This window comes from Pollachius pollachius (genome assembly GCF_949987615.1).
Source record: "Pollachius pollachius genome assembly, chromosome: 9".
NCBI classification, from domain to species: domain Eukaryota; kingdom Metazoa; phylum Chordata; class Actinopteri; order Gadiformes; family Gadidae; genus Pollachius; species Pollachius pollachius.
This window is the reverse complement of record NC_136942.1, coordinates 24,112,123-24,129,661: the sequence shown is the minus strand read 5'-3', so window position 1 is coordinate 24,129,661 and position 17,539 is coordinate 24,112,123. Positions and strand designations below refer to the sequence as shown.

General features: G+C 47.1%; 1 protein-coding gene across 4 annotated transcripts in view; it reads left to right on the top strand.

Moving 5' to 3' along the window:
* pik3c2a (phosphatidylinositol-4-phosphate 3-kinase, catalytic subunit type 2 alpha) overlaps window positions 1-17,539 on the top strand; it is a 77,984-nt gene that overhangs the window by 34,456 nt on the left and 25,989 nt on the right. For all 4 annotated transcript variants that reach the window (XM_079743312.1, XM_079743313.1, XM_079743315.1 and 1 more), the window contains 10 exons: window positions 8,405-8,502; window positions 8,693-8,853; window positions 10,026-10,146; window positions 11,481-11,592; window positions 11,684-11,763; window positions 11,976-12,039; window positions 13,710-13,856; window positions 13,990-14,023; window positions 14,110-14,347; window positions 15,160-15,282. In XM_079743312.1, coding sequence (XP_079599438.1) covers window positions 8,405-8,502; window positions 8,693-8,853; window positions 10,026-10,146; window positions 11,481-11,592; window positions 11,684-11,763; window positions 11,976-12,039; window positions 13,710-13,856; window positions 13,990-14,023; window positions 14,110-14,347; window positions 15,160-15,282 — 1,178 coding nt within the window. The remainder of the gene's footprint in view (window positions 1-8,404; window positions 8,503-8,692; window positions 8,854-10,025; window positions 10,147-11,480; window positions 11,593-11,683; window positions 11,764-11,975; window positions 12,040-13,709; window positions 13,857-13,989; window positions 14,024-14,109; window positions 14,348-15,159; window positions 15,283-17,539) is intronic.

The following is a 17,539-nucleotide window of genomic DNA, read 5'->3' as shown; positions in this document are numbered from 1 at the left end:
TGCCAGACTTCACTTGTTTTACTTGTAATACCTGTTTGCTTACAATTCCATTCAAAAACATTGGCGGACACGCTGCAGTGATTGGATTGATTTGATTTAAATGCCGTGACGCGACTCGAGGGACACATTATGTTACAGGACCTACGGGACAAAAAAAATAATAAATGAACGACGGGACTCAATAGTGGTATCGATAACCCCAAACGTTAATGACTTTTGGGTTTTGAAAAAAGTGGAACCGAGTCCTTCATAGAACCGGGTTTCGATCCCCATCACCAACGTTAACCGATCAATCTTGTCGCTTGTCGGTTAAAAAAAAAATTTGAGGTAAGTGTGTACTGTGGAGTGTGTGTTGGTTTCACTTCACACAAAAAGATGATCAGATGAGGTCACTGTTTAATTTCTCTTCAAGTCTTATTCCCGCATGCGAGCGGCGGAGAATATGATATCTAAATTATTATGGACAGTAGACTAAATGCTATAAGACTACAGTTAGCCATCTCATTCCAAGATCTTTTTGTGTCAAGTGAAAAAAATGTTTCGGCTGTGTGTACTTGATAAACCAATAAAAAAATTTGGCGCGAGGTCAAAGGGTTTATAGGGTTCACGAGCTCACAACGTTTACGAAGACGACAGCATGAAGCGTGCAAAGAAAAGTAGTGTGTGGGACCATTTCACCAAAAAGAATGACACAGATGTAAGTTGCAACTTGTGTGATACAGTGCTTAAGTACAGTAGTAGCACATCATCTATGATGTATCACCTGAAAATACGACACCCACAAACCTCTGAGGGCGAGAAAGGTCACCAAAGCCAACTGACCCTGTCAGCTATGGTAGGAAATGTGACAAACAGCGCTCAGAGGCTATTACCCAAAAGATATGCGGAATGGTTGAAAAGGACATGCTGCCCATTGACTTTGTAAGCGGTGAGGGCTTCCTAGCGCTTATGCAACTCATTGAACCCAACTACATAGTCCCATCTCGACAGTCCTTCACTTTACGCATTGAAGAGTGCTTCGTCAAGAAAAAAGATGAGCTCAAAGCGCGCCTGCATCATGCCAGATGTGTAGCCATCACGACGGACTGCTGGACAGAGAGTTATGTGACAGTCACCTGCCACTGGACTGACATGGCCTGGCAGGTTAAATCAGCAGTACTCCTGACGGAGAGCGTGCCAGGCAGGGAATGACAGGGAAGGTGGTCGCATGTGTCCACGACAACGCGAGCAACATCGTGGCTGCCAACATTCCTGAAAGGGTGGACTGGGTATCAGTTGAATGTTTCGCACATACACTACAACTGATGTCTGAGATGCAGAGACAGCTTCACACTACCAGCATCTGTCTCGTACGGTGTGGAGTGAGAGCTTGTGAAGGGACTATTGCACAAGCACGCAGGAGCAATAGCATACTGCCTGAGAAGGCAGTAAGTTTGGCTCAACTATTTTCAGTAGTTGAGCGAAACTTTACTTTTAAAATGAAAAAGTAGTTAGGTTTCTGTATGAACGCGTTATTTACTTTGTAATAACGCGTTACACACAACACTGTCTACCGGACACATCTGTCTCACGGTAACCTCAAAATCCATACCATAGCGCAAATTCACGCCGGTGTACTTTTAAAACCGTTTTTACCGTACACCCCTTAGATATTATAGATATTATATCTCCATTTTAGATATAGATAGTTATTTCTACCAAAATAAATGTAAAAAAAATGTATAAAGTGGAATCCCTGGTACGATACTGCATGGATGAATCATAATTATGTTCTATGTCTTGTTTCGTGGTGTTATGTACTGTCATGAGCACACTGAAACAAATCCATAGCAACTTGTACAGAGTTGTATGGCAATAAAGTACTGAATCTTGAATCTAGACGACATAGTTTGGATAGTTTGTGTAGCATACTATTGGTATTAGACCCCAGTTATTGCTTTGTTTTGCCTCCAGCTATCTAATAATGTTTTTTATTCCTCATCGGTCCACTCAAATGGAAACATGCGGTCATTTGTTGCAAGGCAAGGCATTTGTTGATTTACTCATGGCCTGTTGCAAAGATGTAGCAATAGGCTGACGCTGACCAGAGTTCAACTTGATTTCCAGATTCTCGTGTGCTAGAGTGACTCAACCTTTCTTGCCCCATAAGCCGTGGCATTGTTTTCCATGGTATCAGTAATGAGAGGTTGGGCTGCAGGCCACTGACTCCATAAGTAATGGTCCTCCCAGCGCTGAGGGGATCCATGGTGAGGTCCTTACTGTCGTGACTCTTTGTGCGTGCATAGCAGCAGTTCTGTGTGCACTTTTTGTGTTCAGCTGTGTTTGATATTGTCCACAAAGGGGACTTATGATGTCACTCTACACGTTGTCTGATCAACAAAGGAAGTTGATCACCGTATTTTCCGCACTATAAGGCGCACTTAAAAGCCGGTAATTTTCTCAAAAAACGACAGTGCGCCTTATAATCCGGAGCGCCTTATATATGGATCAATTGGTTAATTGGTTGATCCATACTGGTTGTAAACGCCGCTCTGTCAAAATGTTTCAGTATGAAAAACCAATAAAAACAATTTAATAATAATAATAAAATGTTTCACTACGACTACGATAAAGCCACACCGCTTGCAGCATTTCGGCTATCGTAGTCAGTGCACACAGCATTTTACTACGCTTACTCACGGAAGGTCACACTATACGATCACAGAGCCAGGAAATCGGGCGGAAGACTGGCCACACTACAAGATTCGAGGGTGCGATGCTCTACTTTGTATCATTCACGTTTGCAAGATATTTAGAAAATCTAAGGTTTGGAACTGCGTAATTGTGTTTTACTTTTTTGTCATGAAGGTTCCAGTTTTACATCTGCTAAATGCAGCAACTCGTCCTCACAGTTGCGTTGCGCGTGACGAGCTATACAATTAGCACAGCTCCATCTAGTGGATGCATAACGCATCCCCAGTCAAACGTTTGACTGCAGTATCTTCTATGCTATGCGCCTTATAATCCGGTGCGCCCTATTTATGAAAAAAGTTCTAAAATAGGTCATTCATTGAAGGTGCGCCTTATAATCCGGTGCGCGTTATAGTGCGGGAAATACGTTAGTTGTCTTTGCAGCTTTTTTCTCAGAACTAATGAATGGGAAGTTTTTCAAAAATGGGCTTTGTCCTCATTTGCATGTCTAAATTCTGCAATGGATGTTCTAGCATTTAGTTCAGTTCAGTTCAGTTTTTATTTGTCATTGTTGCAGAATAACAACAAAATGTTGTTGGAGGAAAACACAGACAGGCATGTAGTTTTAGTTGTCCACCAATTCATACATTTATACATGATTTAATCTCCATGAATCAATTAATAAATCACCCAGTACTACTAGTAATATTAGTAGTACTGGGTGATAATACTACTAGTAACTACTCATAAATACCCCATAGACTCCCCATAACCAACAAAGTGCTTAGCTCAATAAATAAATAGATAGATACATCTGCTGGTGGGGTTGTTGAGTGTTTTGCAACAATGCAAAGTCTAGGTCATAGTTATGGAGGTGTATGGGAGGCAATTCTGTCACAGAGGGCTGTCCAATGGGGAGTGGGGGGGCAGACTGTCCATTTAGCAGCCTGACTGCATGGGGGTATAGACTGTTGGCTAGCCTGCTAGTTTTGGCCCTGATGGACCTATATCTTCTCCCAGAGGGCATTGGTTGAAAAAAATGAGGAACGGGGAGTGGCTCAGTTGTCCGGTCTTATGGAAATCCACAATTACCTCCTTGGATTATTTTGTGTCGAGAGACAGGTTGTTGCTGCTGCACCATGCTGTCAGCAGTTGGACTTCTTGCCTATATGCAGTCTCATCATTCCCCCGTCCACCCTTACATGGGTGGATGGGGAGGAAGTGCTCCAGTCGTATGTGGAAAGTGTGTAGAGAAGTGGGCTTAGCACTCAACCCCCGGTGTTGACGAAGTGGAAGTCGAAGTGTGCTTGCCTACCCTTACATATTGTGTGCGGTTTGTTAGAAAGTCCAGTATCCAGTTGCATAATGTTGTGCTGAGGTCAAGTCCATGTAGTTTGTTACAGAGTTTGTTTGGCAATTTTGTGATAAATGCTGAGCAAAAATCAACAAAGAGAAGCCTTGCATATGTGCTCCTGTGCTCTAGGTGTTCTAGCAGAGTGTGTAAAACAATAGCAATGGCATACTCTGTTGACCTCCCTGTATGCAAACTGGTATTGATCTAGTGAGGGCGGTATGGCAGCTTTTATGTGTGTGATGACCAGTCTCTCTAAACATTTTGCGGCGATTGGGGTGAGCGCCACTGGCCTGTAGTCGTTCAGGCCTGTGACCTTAGACTGCTTGGGGACTGGAACTATTGTGGCTGATTTAAAGCATGCAGGGAGCCATGAAGTCGCCAGAGACAGGTTGAAGATGGTAGTGAAGGTGTTAGCTTGGCTGCACAGTCTTTGAGCACTCGCCCCTGTACTCCATCTGGTCCCGCTGCTTTCCTGAGGTTGATGTTGCGCAGGCAGAGTCTGACATCATGGGTGGAGGACAGGTCTAGGGCGGCATCAGTAGGGGAGAGAGGGGGCAGCACAGAGTCTTTGTTATCTCTATCAAAGCGGGCATGAAATATGTTTAATTCCTCAGCTAAGGTGGCACAGCTGTTGACAGGGGGAGATGAAACTCCCTTGTAGCCTGTAATTGCCCTGATGCCCTCCCACACCTGCCGGGGGTTTGAGGAGTTGTGGAAGTGTGCCTCATTGCGGTTCTTGTGTACTAGATTGGCAGAACTGATGCCCCTTCTAAGAGCTGCCCTTGCTGCACTGTATGCATCAGTGTCCCCTGATCTATATGCTATATCCCTGGCATTAATTAGTGATTTTAGCTTTGCTGTCATCCAGGGTTTTTGGTTTGGAGCGGCACAGACCTCCTTCGAGGATGTGACAGTGTCAATACAGAAGTTGATCCAAAACCGAGAATTCGTGAATTCGTCCAGAGAACTCTGTGACAGCGCCTCCTTGCCTCTGAAGACGTCCCAGTCAGTGGAATCAAAGCAGTCCTGGAGTCTGCGGATTGCACCCTCAGGCCATGTCCTAACAGACCTAACTACTGGCATAGTGGATCTGGCCTTCGGGGTATAGCAGGGGTGTAGGAGGGGTGATGCATGGTCGGAGAGACCCAGGTGGGGATACGCCTGAGCTCTGTATGCGTGTGCTGTGTTGGTATATACCTGATTGAGTATATTGTTCCCTCTGGTTGCACATTTCACATTAAGATGGAACGTGTGGAAGTACAGTTTGTAAGTTGGCATGATTGAAGTCCCCCGCCACAATAAAGGTACTTTTGGGGTGTGGCATTTAAGCATCAGGAATTCCACGTCAGGGCAGCAAAGTTGTTCAACTACGGTGGTGTTTGTGCACCAAGAGTCATTGATGTAAATGCACAAACCTCCACCGGTTCTTACCCGAGTCTGCTGTCCTGTCAGCTCGGTAGTTAGTGCGGCCAGCTAGCTCGGTAGCCGCCGCCGGGGTCGGGCTGTCCAACCATGGTTCTGTGAAGATCAAGCTGTTACAGTTGTCCATGTGCTTCTGTGTCGACTGTCACAGTTGGATTTCATCCATCTTGTTCTGGATTGAGCGTGCATTCGATAGGAAGATGGTGTGAAGCGGTGTTTTGATTGGATTGGCCTTTGGCCTGGACCACACTCCCTGTGCTTGCCTCTCTTCTGTCGGTGCTCGCAGCGTCTCCTCCTCCGCCTCGCTGCCTCGGGAGTCCCGGGTGGGGATCTGGCAATCGGGGGGGATGAATATATCCACTGGAAGATGGTGTACTGCCCCGTTATAGGGCTGAATGATTAATCGAATTCAAATCGAAATCGCGATGTAATAGAACACGGTATACAAATCCCAAAGGCTGCGATTAAAGAATAAATAAATAAAGTAGTGATTTGTTACCGTTACTGACTGGAAATCAGTACGATTCATTTATTTTTATTTTACAATTCAATAGTTAAATAAAGAAGTTTATAATATAAATTATTCTCAACACATCGGCCTGGCCTAAAGGAAAGAGCAGTTTTTATGTTGACTGCTTCCAATGTTGTGTTGGTCATACTAAAGAATGATTTATTTATTTTTTTGTGAATAATACACAACATAAGGAACTTAATAAATTATAAAAATTGCATATTAAATCGCAATCGCAATATTGGTCAAAATAATCGCAATTAGATTATTTCCCCAAATCGTTCAGCCCTACTCCGTTATTAGGTGAGTGCTGCGTGCAGCGCTCAACTATTGTTGTAAGTTTTATTCTTTCTTTCTTTCTTTCTTTCTTATTATTCTCTACAAACTTTGGGAACTATCTCCTTCCTCAATTTTTTACCTAGAGACTCCATTCACATTTTAAAATATTCAGAATAGCTTGTAATCGCACACTATTTTTCAGATTTTTAAAATATTGTACTGTCTTATTCTAAATTAAAAAGGATATTTAGAGTGGAAGAAATTCTGCAAATTTATTTGGCTCCAGGGCCCCCAGGCCAACACCAGGTGTGAACAGGGCCCCCAGGAACAGGGCCCCCAGGACCCAGGCCAACACCAGGTGTGAACAGGGCCCCCAGGAACAGGGCCCCCAGGACCCAGGCCAACACCAGGTGTGAACAGGGCCCCCAGGACCCAGGCCAACACCAGATGTGAACAAGGCCCCCAGGAACAGGGCCCCCAGGACCCAGGCCAACACCAGGTGTGAACAGGGCCCCCAGGAACAGGGCCCCCAGGACCCAGGCCAACACCAGGTGTGAACAGGGCCCCCAGGAACAGGGCCCCCAGGACCCAGGCCAACACCAGGTGTGAACAGGGCCCCCAGGCCAACACCAGGTGTGAACAGGGCCCCCAGGCCAACACCAGGTGTGAACAGGGCCCCCAAGAACAGGGCCCCCAGGACCCAGGCCAACACCAGGTGTGAACAGGGCCCCCAGGCCAACACCAGGTGTGAACAGGGCCCCCAGGACCCAGGCCAACACCAGGTGTGAACAGGGCCCCCAGGAACAGGGCCCGCAGGACCCAGGCCAACACCAGGTGTGAACAGGGCCCCCAGGAACAGGGCCCCCAGGACCCAGGCCAACACCAGGTGTGAACAGGGCCCCCAGGACCCAGGCCAACACCAGGTGTGAACAGGGCCCCCAGGACCCAGGCCAACACCAGGTGTGAACAGGGCCCCCAGGCCAACACCAGGTGTGAACAGGGCCCCCAGGACCCAGGCCAACACCAGGTGTGAACAGGGCCCCCAGGCCAACACCAGGTGTGAACAGGGCCCCCAGGACCCAGGCCAACACCAGGTGTGAACAGGGCCCCCAGGACCCAGGCCAACACCAGGTGTGAACAGGGCCCCCAGGACCCAGGCCAACACCAGGTGTGAACAGGGCCCCCAGGACCCAGGCCTGGTGAAAGAGAATTAGTCTTGTGCGTTTCGACCGACCGTCCAGACGGACCCGGCGGATCCGGTGCCCGAGTCCTCACATTTCTGAAACCATGTCCCAGGGTGGTTTCAGATCTGTCCGGACCCATGCGGTTCCGTGTTAGGATTCGTGTGGATGCCTGAAACGCAAACGATGACGTCATTGCCGCCCCCCCCCCCCCAACCAGCTGGGCGACGTCAGAGTTGCGTTGAATTTTTTATTTGTATTATTTTTGTAGCTTAAAATACAACTAACTGTTCATTAAAAACTATTTCTGCTCAATTTAAAAGGTTTAATATCCTCGTGACTGAGTGTTTGTATACAGCGCGCAGGCTGTATGGTACGGAACCCGTAAAGGGACATGGGGTAAAAGAAATTTACATTTCTCGTGAGCACGAGAAAGTATCGTACGCATATCACTGGCAGTGTCACTGGCACACACACACACACACACACACACACACACACTGCCACTGATATGCTTTCGATACTTTCTCGTGGGCACCAGATACTTTCTCGTGGGCACCAGATACTTTCTCGTGCTCAAGAGAAACGTTAACAATTTTTTTTTTTACCCCATGTCCCTTTACGGGTTCCGTAGTATGGCGCGTGCTTGATGCACTCCACTTTTTTCTGTGGAGAACCAGCACCTTGAATATTTACTACAGCGTTTCTGCAGCTCGATGCGGTTTCACAATGAATCCGTCTTTACGGAGAACTCCTGAACCGCATAAAAACGAAACCGGCTCGATTTCGCCCGTTTCGGCTCGGTGTGGACGGGGCCTCAGACTCTGTAGAATGAAAGTAGAAGGGGGGGGTAAATAACTGCTGCCACTTCCTGTGTGTGGGTGTGTGTGTGTGCCAGTGCCAATTGGAGCAGCTCTTTTTCCCCTCTGCAATGTTTAATGACAGGAGATCAGTGGCCTGACCTGCTCTTTATGTGTCCTTCTGTAGGAGAAGGCCCGAGCCAGAGGGACGGAGAGGCCCTCTGGACTTCTGGAACCCGAGGCCCAGAACCTGGAGGCTGTGGCCTTCTGCACAGAAGTTGCCATGTGAGACAATTTTTTCCACACGCTGTCTTCCCTGCTATAGCTGAGCAGCACTTGGATATCGATGGATTGATGACATGTTTTGTTGGATTACCTTCATTGCTTAGGCCGTAGTCGCTGAGCAGAGTCTCTCATAACTTGTATAAAGTAGTTATCTACTGTCCCCGCCCTCCTCTCCGTCCTCTTCCTTCAGGCTGCGCTCCCGTTTCCCCCACGGCGACGTCTCCACCAACCCCGGCTACATCCTCAGCCCCGTCATCCCCCAGCGGGATGGGGGGGGAGACGGGGGCTGTTCCGTCAAGGTCTCCATCGAGATATCGGACTCCCAGGAGCCTGTCACCTTCACCTGTGACGGTAAATAGACCATGACCGGACAGTCATCACTAGAGCCTGCTAATTTATTACCGCTACAGTGGTCTTTGACCGGCGGGGGCTGACTGCTTCACCACATGACTCCAGCGGTCCCTGGAGGTATTGCCCTTTATGTGTGTGTGCAACTACTGTAAAGGACACTGGGTCGTCACCGAATGAGCATGAACATGTTCAGGGAGGTGGCCCTTAAAGGTCCCATGGCGTGCTGCTTTATGGATGCTTTTATGTTGGTGTTAGTGGGCCCCTAATAAAGTATTTGAAGACGTTCAAGAAATTCAGCCTTGGTGCAGAATTACAGCCAGTACGAACCAGTCCCACTACAAACCAGTCCCACTACAAACCAGTCCCACTACGAACCAGTCCCACTACCAACCAGTCCCACCACGAGCCAGTCCCACTACGAACCAGTCCCACTACGAACCAGTCCCACTACCAGTCCCACTACGAACCAGTCCCACTACGAACCAGTCCCACTACGAACCAGTCCCACTACCAGTCCCACTACAAACCAGTCCCACTACGAACCAGTCCCACTACGAACCAGTCCCACTACGAACCAGTCCCACTACAAACCAGTCCCACTACAAACCAGTCCCACTACCAGTCCCACTACGAACCAGTCCTACTACGAACCAGTCCCACTACGAACCAGTCCCACTACGAACCAGTCCCACTACGAACCAGTCCCACTACGAACCAGTCCCACTACGAACCAGTCCCACTACGAACCAGTCCCACTACGAACCAGTCCCACTACGAACCAGTCCCACTATGAACCAGTCCCAGTACGAGCTTCCCACAAAAGTGGCGCGGCGGGTTCCTCAACGATGTCCTAGTCTCTGTCTTATGCTACACACGTTAACATGGTGGTTATAGCGGCAGATGGTGGGATTGTGGTACGGCTTCTAGCATATTAACCTGCTGGTTTGATTCCCAGTGTCCGCCGCCAGTCTGTAGGCCTCCTTGAACCAGAAACCTCTCTGCCCCGTGCCTACTCCCTAATGAGATCGATTAATTCAGTTCTTTATTAATCTTGGTTCAGTCAGGCTGAAGAGGGTGAATTAAAGCCCTTTATACATTTCTACTCCCATTTCTTTGTGTCAAATTGGATTCAATAGCCTGCTTCTCATCCTTTCTGTTTCCCTCCCTCCCAGTGAGCTCTCCAGTGGAGCTGCTGGTCAGCCAGACCCTGTGCTGGGTGCACGACGACTTGGACCAGGTGGACTTCTCCTGTTACCTGCTCAAGGTCTGCGGCCAGGAGGAGGTCCTGCAGAAGTGTGTAATACACAGACAGACAGACACTTACTGTTATTTGGGGGTCTGAATGTGTAAAGATTGGCAGCTCTGTGGAAGTTGAGCGGCGTGTTTGAGAATGGAGAGGTTAGACCGTGGTATAGGTAGACCCTGGTCTACTGGTCTGTTAGTAGATACTGAACCCTGAACTGGTCACTATATAGAAACAATTATATAGAGCAATAGGCGCGTTCCGACTGAGGGACTTTTCCCACTGGTAAGCCCCTATGGGTGTGGCTTGTCAGAGAGGATCCGCCCAACTTCACCGTTTAGCGGCTCAGTTAGCAGCTCAGGTAGTATCGGCCTTGGGGTAGCTCCCAACTAGTCGACGCTGATTGTGTATGGTTGAGGCGGGATATGACATGAGTACGACGTATGATTAAGGCGGGATATGACGTGAGTAGAACTCGACACAACCACAACATATAAATAGTGCCATTGCTGCGTCGGTCTGTTTTGAGAGTCGCGTTGACGACTGTCGCTAAATAATCGAGTTAGACAAAAAGTGTCGCAGAACTAATTACTTTACGTTTGAACTCCATTGGGTAGCCGCTACAAAGGTTTGAGTTTGAAAACATGATGCATTTATTGAGCATTTTGCTAAAAAAAAAAACGTTGTTACTGAGAAGTTTGAAATGTCCTCTTAAAAAATACACAAAATGTTCAAATAGAGAATTCTCAAATAGAAAATGATGTACAAATATGTATGGATAAAAATTTGATTAATCGCACAGCCCTAATTATTTTAATATGTTTCTCAGCCTGTGACTGGGCAGAGGTTTATTAGCCCGGAAGAGCAGATGTCCAAAAGCGTTCTGACCCTTGGTACACAAGCGTAGTTTCACACGCTGTTTATTGAGCCTGTTCTAGCGTTTTCTTTTCAATGAAGATTTTGGAAAACACAATTTGACCCCGATGCTCTATGGACGTGTCTGATCATTAGAAAAGGGAACTCTGATGCATTCACTCCTGTTTGTTCTCATATAGGATCTTACTTCAGTAACAGTAATCGGGTCCAGCAGCAGTGGAAAACACAGGATAAGAAACGATACAATAAAAATACAAGACTGTTTATGAAAACAAAAACACACACACACACAATCCCTAGGTAATGGAATGCAAACATTACTGAATGCAGAAATAACTAACTACATATAATTTTTTGATTTATTTTCAGATTTGAAATAATACCTGGATACTATTTAGCAAGACATACCTTGAGCTTGATGCTCCTCCTAATATCTGCTTAACGGCAGGCACTCTGGATCCAAGAATGGCATGAGTAGAGTCCTATTAACAGTCTCTGTGTCCCCTAGTAAACACAGCCTGGGGAGCCACGAATACGTCCAGAACTGCAGGAAGTGGGAGAGTGAGATTAGGTTACAGTTACTCTCTCAGTCCACCATGAGAAGAGACCTCGCCCGCACAGTAAGACCTGCACACACACACACACACACACACACACACACACACACACACACACTGCTTTAATAATGCGCCCCCCCTCTGTGTATGGCAGGCTGAAGACGAGAGCTGCCCCATAGACCTGGAGAAGCACCTGACTCTGGTGGAGAGGCCGTTCAAAGAGAACGTCACCAGGTAAAACACGGACGGCAGGGGATGCTCTAATGATCTGATACTGCTTAATAACTTTGGTAGAGCCTGAAGGAGCAGTTACTGAGGCTGTATACCGTTACCGCTATGTATTTCGTAAGCTTCTCTTTTTCCCTCTATTGCCATGATCTGCACTCATCACCACCACCTGTTCTCTTTCCCATCTCCGTCTCCCTGTGTGCTGCTGTCCTCCCAAGACAAGGCCTGTCTGACTACCTGGAAGGCTACCACAAGCAGGTCACCATTTGCCTGCAGAACGAGGTAGGACTGCTGCCGGGTTGGAGGGGTGTACTGGGGAACTCTACTGGAGGTGACTCCCCGGGAACAGGCAGAAAAGAGGCACAAGCTTCTAGTTGGGAGGGTAATGGGTGAGCATGTAGGTAAAGATAAAGAACAGTGTGCTGGGCCATATTACCCTTCTCAGCACCATGGGACACTACCACCATACATTATTAGTAGAGGAATTTCTGTCACACAAGACCCATCACAGAGTAGGGCTGCAGGCTGATTGGTAGACCTGATTGATCTCCATACATCTTGCCTCTACACACACACACACACACACACACACACACACACACACACACACACACACACACACACACACACTGTCCATGTTAAAACCAATACTGTTTTCTTTTTCTATGCAAATTATGCTGGTCATGGAAAATACCTCAACAAAACTAGGAAATGCATTTCCTGCAGAAAATGCAGTGAGTGCTGTAGTGCAAAGTGAGGTTAGTAAAGCCACATAGTTTAAGACATAAAGAAAGGTTAAATGGCTTAAATAAAGTCAAGGGATTTGACAGTTGAATAGTCTAAATGGAGGAAACATGCACAACATTTAAAAAATGTAAAATGGTTTGAAACAAATAAACTGAAAAGTTAAACAAATAGCTAATGTGATCAAGTTTGAATACATTTGAGATAAAATATAGATTAGCTGAGCTGTTCTGATAGTGTGTATGTGTGAAAAAGGTAGACCACTTCGCAAAATCGAGATCACCAAAAGTAATGGCCACGTCAGTGTTGTGGGTGCTACATGGTTCTCTAGGTACTCATGGCCTACTGGTAGCATTACTAGCAATCGACTGTATTGCTGGCCCTGTTTGCTCTTGAATAATGGCAAATCTCCAACGTGGGCTGTTCATGGTTTCACTGATGTGAAAAATCTTGATACGGCAACCAAATGCCACGACAAGTGTCAAGTTCACGTTGGTGCTGCTATGCGACTTTCCTTGCTAGGCACCATGCCTATAGATCAGGTTGTTTGAAATAATGTTCTTGTTCTTTTACTAGTTTGTTACTCTGACCGTTCTGTTTGATATTGTGGAAAGGGTGAATGATTCAGAGCACGATGCATTTTAAATGGTATCACTTTTTGTCTTTAGTCTTTTTTTACCTCAGTTACAATTGTAACTGAAAATGAAGATAGCTAAATTACAACCAATAGCTTCAGTCATTGAGGGCAAAAATAGGCCCAGATTTTTTTATTTACTTTTACAAATCAAGAGTAGGCCTGATTTGACTAATGGGCTTTGCATCCTTTCCTTCTGCCCTTGTAGTCCATTTCAAAGACATGCTGCCCACCAGCTTTCAAATGACAGTGATTCCACTGGTGGCTTTGTATCAATTTTATTCACATAACTATCCCTCCCTACTATTTTGTAGTTCACCAAAACACCCTGAAACAACTTGAGTCTCACATTCTTATGCCACCATACACCAACAGTGCAAGCAGGCCAACGGCAACCAAGCGCGCAGTCCTTCCTCCACCACTTTGAAAACCATCAGCCGCCACTGCTATAGATATATAAATAAATGTTCACCAACACTTTTTCAGACAAAAGTGGAACTGTTTTCAACTGAACGAAGTGACTATGGAATATTATTCCCTTTTTGAAGTGTTGCATGGCTGTGCCTGTGTCCAGAGCACCCAGTACAAGACGTTGGAGCGAGTGATCCAGACGGTGAAGAACCTCTGCAGCGCCCTGGACGCTGTGGAGACCCAGCCCATAACCGAGGCCGTCAAGAGGCTGCGCCACCAGGCCAACCTCCCCCAGGCGCGCTCCCCAGAGGTAAGACCCCCAACGTCATGCCCCTCCCCCAACGTCATGCCCCTCCCCCAACGTCAGGCTCCTCCCCCAACAACTTCACTAAAAGGTTTAAACTGAATCATTGAAATTCGTTTCTTAATTTCTTCATCTGCAGCTCGGGTCAAGATCCTCTGGTCAGTCGTCCTATTGTGAGTACCTCGACTGGCACAGACAGACCAACACACACGCACACAGTAACATCAGCTCTAGAGTCCTGACCTTTGACCCCCGGCAGGTAACGGCAGCCCCGTGCAGGAGGGCATGGCGCAGCTGACTGAGGCCGTCTACGACCTGGCCAGACTCTACCTGTGCTCCTTCAGCCCTGTGGCGCCCTCCTTCAGCCCTGCCGACAGCCCGCCCGCCGACAGCCCGCCCGCCGAGGGGAAGGCCGCCCGGGAGGCCTCGGGCACCATGGACCACCTGCAGTTCACCGTGTTCGCCCTGCACGGGATCCCAGCGCCCTGGATCAGCAGGTCAGCAGGACCTCCTCCACTGGGGAGAGATGGGTCCACCTGAGTAGAGACAGAGGAGCAGAGTGTGGCTAGACACCTTGACCACAGCCTGGCCAGAGCCATTCCCAGCAGAGAGGATTATTTCCTTGTACGAAGTCTGTGATTTGTCCTCGCTGGTAGAAAGAGAGAGAGAGAGAGTTTAGATTCCTACAGCTTGTTATTAGTTCCGTTAGTTTTCCGGAGTGCGAGCGTCATCTCCAGGTGAACGGAGCTCATGTATCACCAGACCCTGCAGTCCTCTGGCCCACCCCACTCACTGGTATCGTGTCTTTTAGTCAATTGTGAAGATGGAGCCCGCTCTGGGCCGGTGTCTACCACTCCTCTGCTTCTGGAGACCTTGCCTGTGATTGGAAAGCAGTGTGTTCCACACATGGTTGACCTTTCTGAAGAGAATCCTTCGCTAACAGGCCTGCTTCGTTACAGCATCAACACCGATGTTTAACTCTTTCCCAGAAGATGTCTTCAGAGCTAGCTTCAGGCTTGTGGACTAAAGGGCCTGGGCCACAGGCTGATAACACTAGACACACACAAAAGAGCACGCTAGGTTTTGCGTTGCTGTGGCTAGCGAGTGTATCCTAGTTTTAGCATTGTTATGGCTTGTGTGAATGCTGGTCTTGATATTGCTGTGGTTAGTGTGCGCATGTCATTGTATGTTCATCATTTAAGACATTTGTATATAGTGTTCCTCATCTTAATTCAAATGGTGATATACATATACTACATATATTGATCGTTGTGCTTGTAATCATAGAGTGCTTGTTCCTCCGTTGCAGTTATGAGAAGTACTACCTGACCTGCTCTCTCACCCACAACGGGAGGAACCTGTTCAAACCGGTCCAGTCCAAGAAGGTGGGGACCTACAAGAGCTTCTTCTACCACATCAAATGGGACGAGCTGTAAGACCTCTCTCCTCACGCTGACTCCTCCAGCCCTCCTGCTCTCATTCTGCTCCTCCTCTTCTCCTTCTCCTCCCCGTCTCTCCTCCCTAATAACATAACAATTTTCCTCTTATTTCACATTTACTACACAACACCCCTCCACTGACTCTGGTAACGTTCTGTTATTAATGTTTGAGCATACGTTATACTGTTAATTATTCATTGTGATAATGTGTTGATCTGAAGATTTTCTGGGTGATTGCCAAGATCAGCAATTGTAGCACTTGTTCTCCCACTGCTTTAACCTCTCTATCTACTGCTACACTCTACCTTTAACCTCTCTCTAGCGCTACACTCTACCTTTAACCTCTCTGTCTACTACTACACTCTACCTTTAACCTCTCTCTACCGCTACACTCTACCTTTAACCTCTCTGTCTACTACTACACTCTACCTTTAACCTCTCTGTCTACTGCTACACTCTACCTTTAACCTCTCTCTACCGCTACACTCTACCTTTAACCTCTCTCTACCGCTACACTCTACCTTTAACCTCTCTCTCTACTGCTACACTCTACCTTTAACCTCTCTCTACCGCTACACTCTACCTTTAACCTCTCTCTCTACCGCTACACTCTACCTTTAACCTCTCTCTACCGCTACACTCTACCTTTAACCTGTCTCTACCGCTACACTCTACCTTTAACCTCTCTCTACCGCTACACTCTACCTTTAACCTCTCTCTACCGCTACACTCTACCTTTAACCTCTCTCTCTACCGCTACACTCTACCTTTAACCTCTCTCTTCCTCTACTCTCTACCTTTAACCTCTCTATCTACTGCTACACTCTACCTTTAACCTCTCTCTACCGCTACACTCTACCTTTAACCTCTCTAACGCTACACTCTACCTTTAACCTCTCTCTACCGCTACACTCTACCTTTAACCTCTCTCTACCGCTACACTCTACCTTTAACCTCTCTCTCTACCGCTACACTCTACCTTTAACCTCTCTCTCTACCGCTACACTCTACCTTTAACCTCTCTCTCTACCGCTACACTCTACCTTTAACCTCTCCTAACCTCTCTCTTAACCTCTATCCCTACCCTTAATTAAGTTTAGTTTATTTCACATACAAAAGTATAAAAACTGTAGTGCTAAAAGTTGTCGTGTTGACCACGATTGTCTCCCGCCGGAGCCTCGCTGCCGAGGGACAACCGCCTCGGCAGCAGTCAGCGCTTAGGCACCACCGCCTCCTGCAGCGCCGAGGCGGTGGTCCCTCGGCAGCGGGAAGCGGGGCTCAAGCGGGAGACATTCACGGGCAACAATCCCTTTCTCCCCCATGTCGTGGTTCATGTACTTCAGGGAGTCAAAGCCAAAGTTCCTTTCCCCCGATTCCTTCTCAACCATGGCTGAGATAACCCCCACTACGAGTCTCGTTGTGGAAATACCAGAGACGAGAGTCCGACGTGTTATGCGCCGTAACACCAACAGCAGACCGGTTATCCAAATAACAAAGTGTAAAACACTTGCGTTACAGTCCTGGACCTTTATATCTAAATAATATCATATAATACATTTTATTTATTTGTTTTTTTAGCAGGGACAATGCACAGCTCATTAGCAGTACCAGAGTTAGCTATAAGCAAATTTTCATCTGTAGTCCCTGGGCAGGAAACCAAGGATAACATCTCTGTCTATATCATATAAAACATATTATCAGGGCCAAAAGCTGTGTGCGCCTCCAGACGATATTATGAATCACAAACGACTTCGTCGGGTTCTGCGACGTCTCTGGTTCTTCCACTTCCACATCAATCTGAAGTAGACTGAACCGCTCCCTTGGCAATCTGTAGGTATGCTTCGCTGATCTGAATAAACGTTGTGTCTCAGAGTGATACTGCCTTGCGTCACATTGATTCTCGAGCTTGCTGCTTTTCTTAGAGACGATCCAGAGCAAGAGACTACACCACATCAGGCGACCGAAATGATAGCGAAAGAATGCATGGGTTGTTGGCAGTGGAGGGAAACACAACATTAGGTTTTGAATAACTGGTGTAATGGCCTCGTCTCTATGGAAACGAGACAAATACCATGGTCTATAATAACATGGACAGTCGGATCACAAGTTGTTCTGGCTGCCTCCTGCTCTTAGGAAGAAGACTAGTACTGCAGCTGATCATGTCTCTGTGACTCAACGGCACAATAGAATGGAATCTCATCTTCAAATATCTTTCCCCCAAAACACACACACACATTTTCCAATTATTTT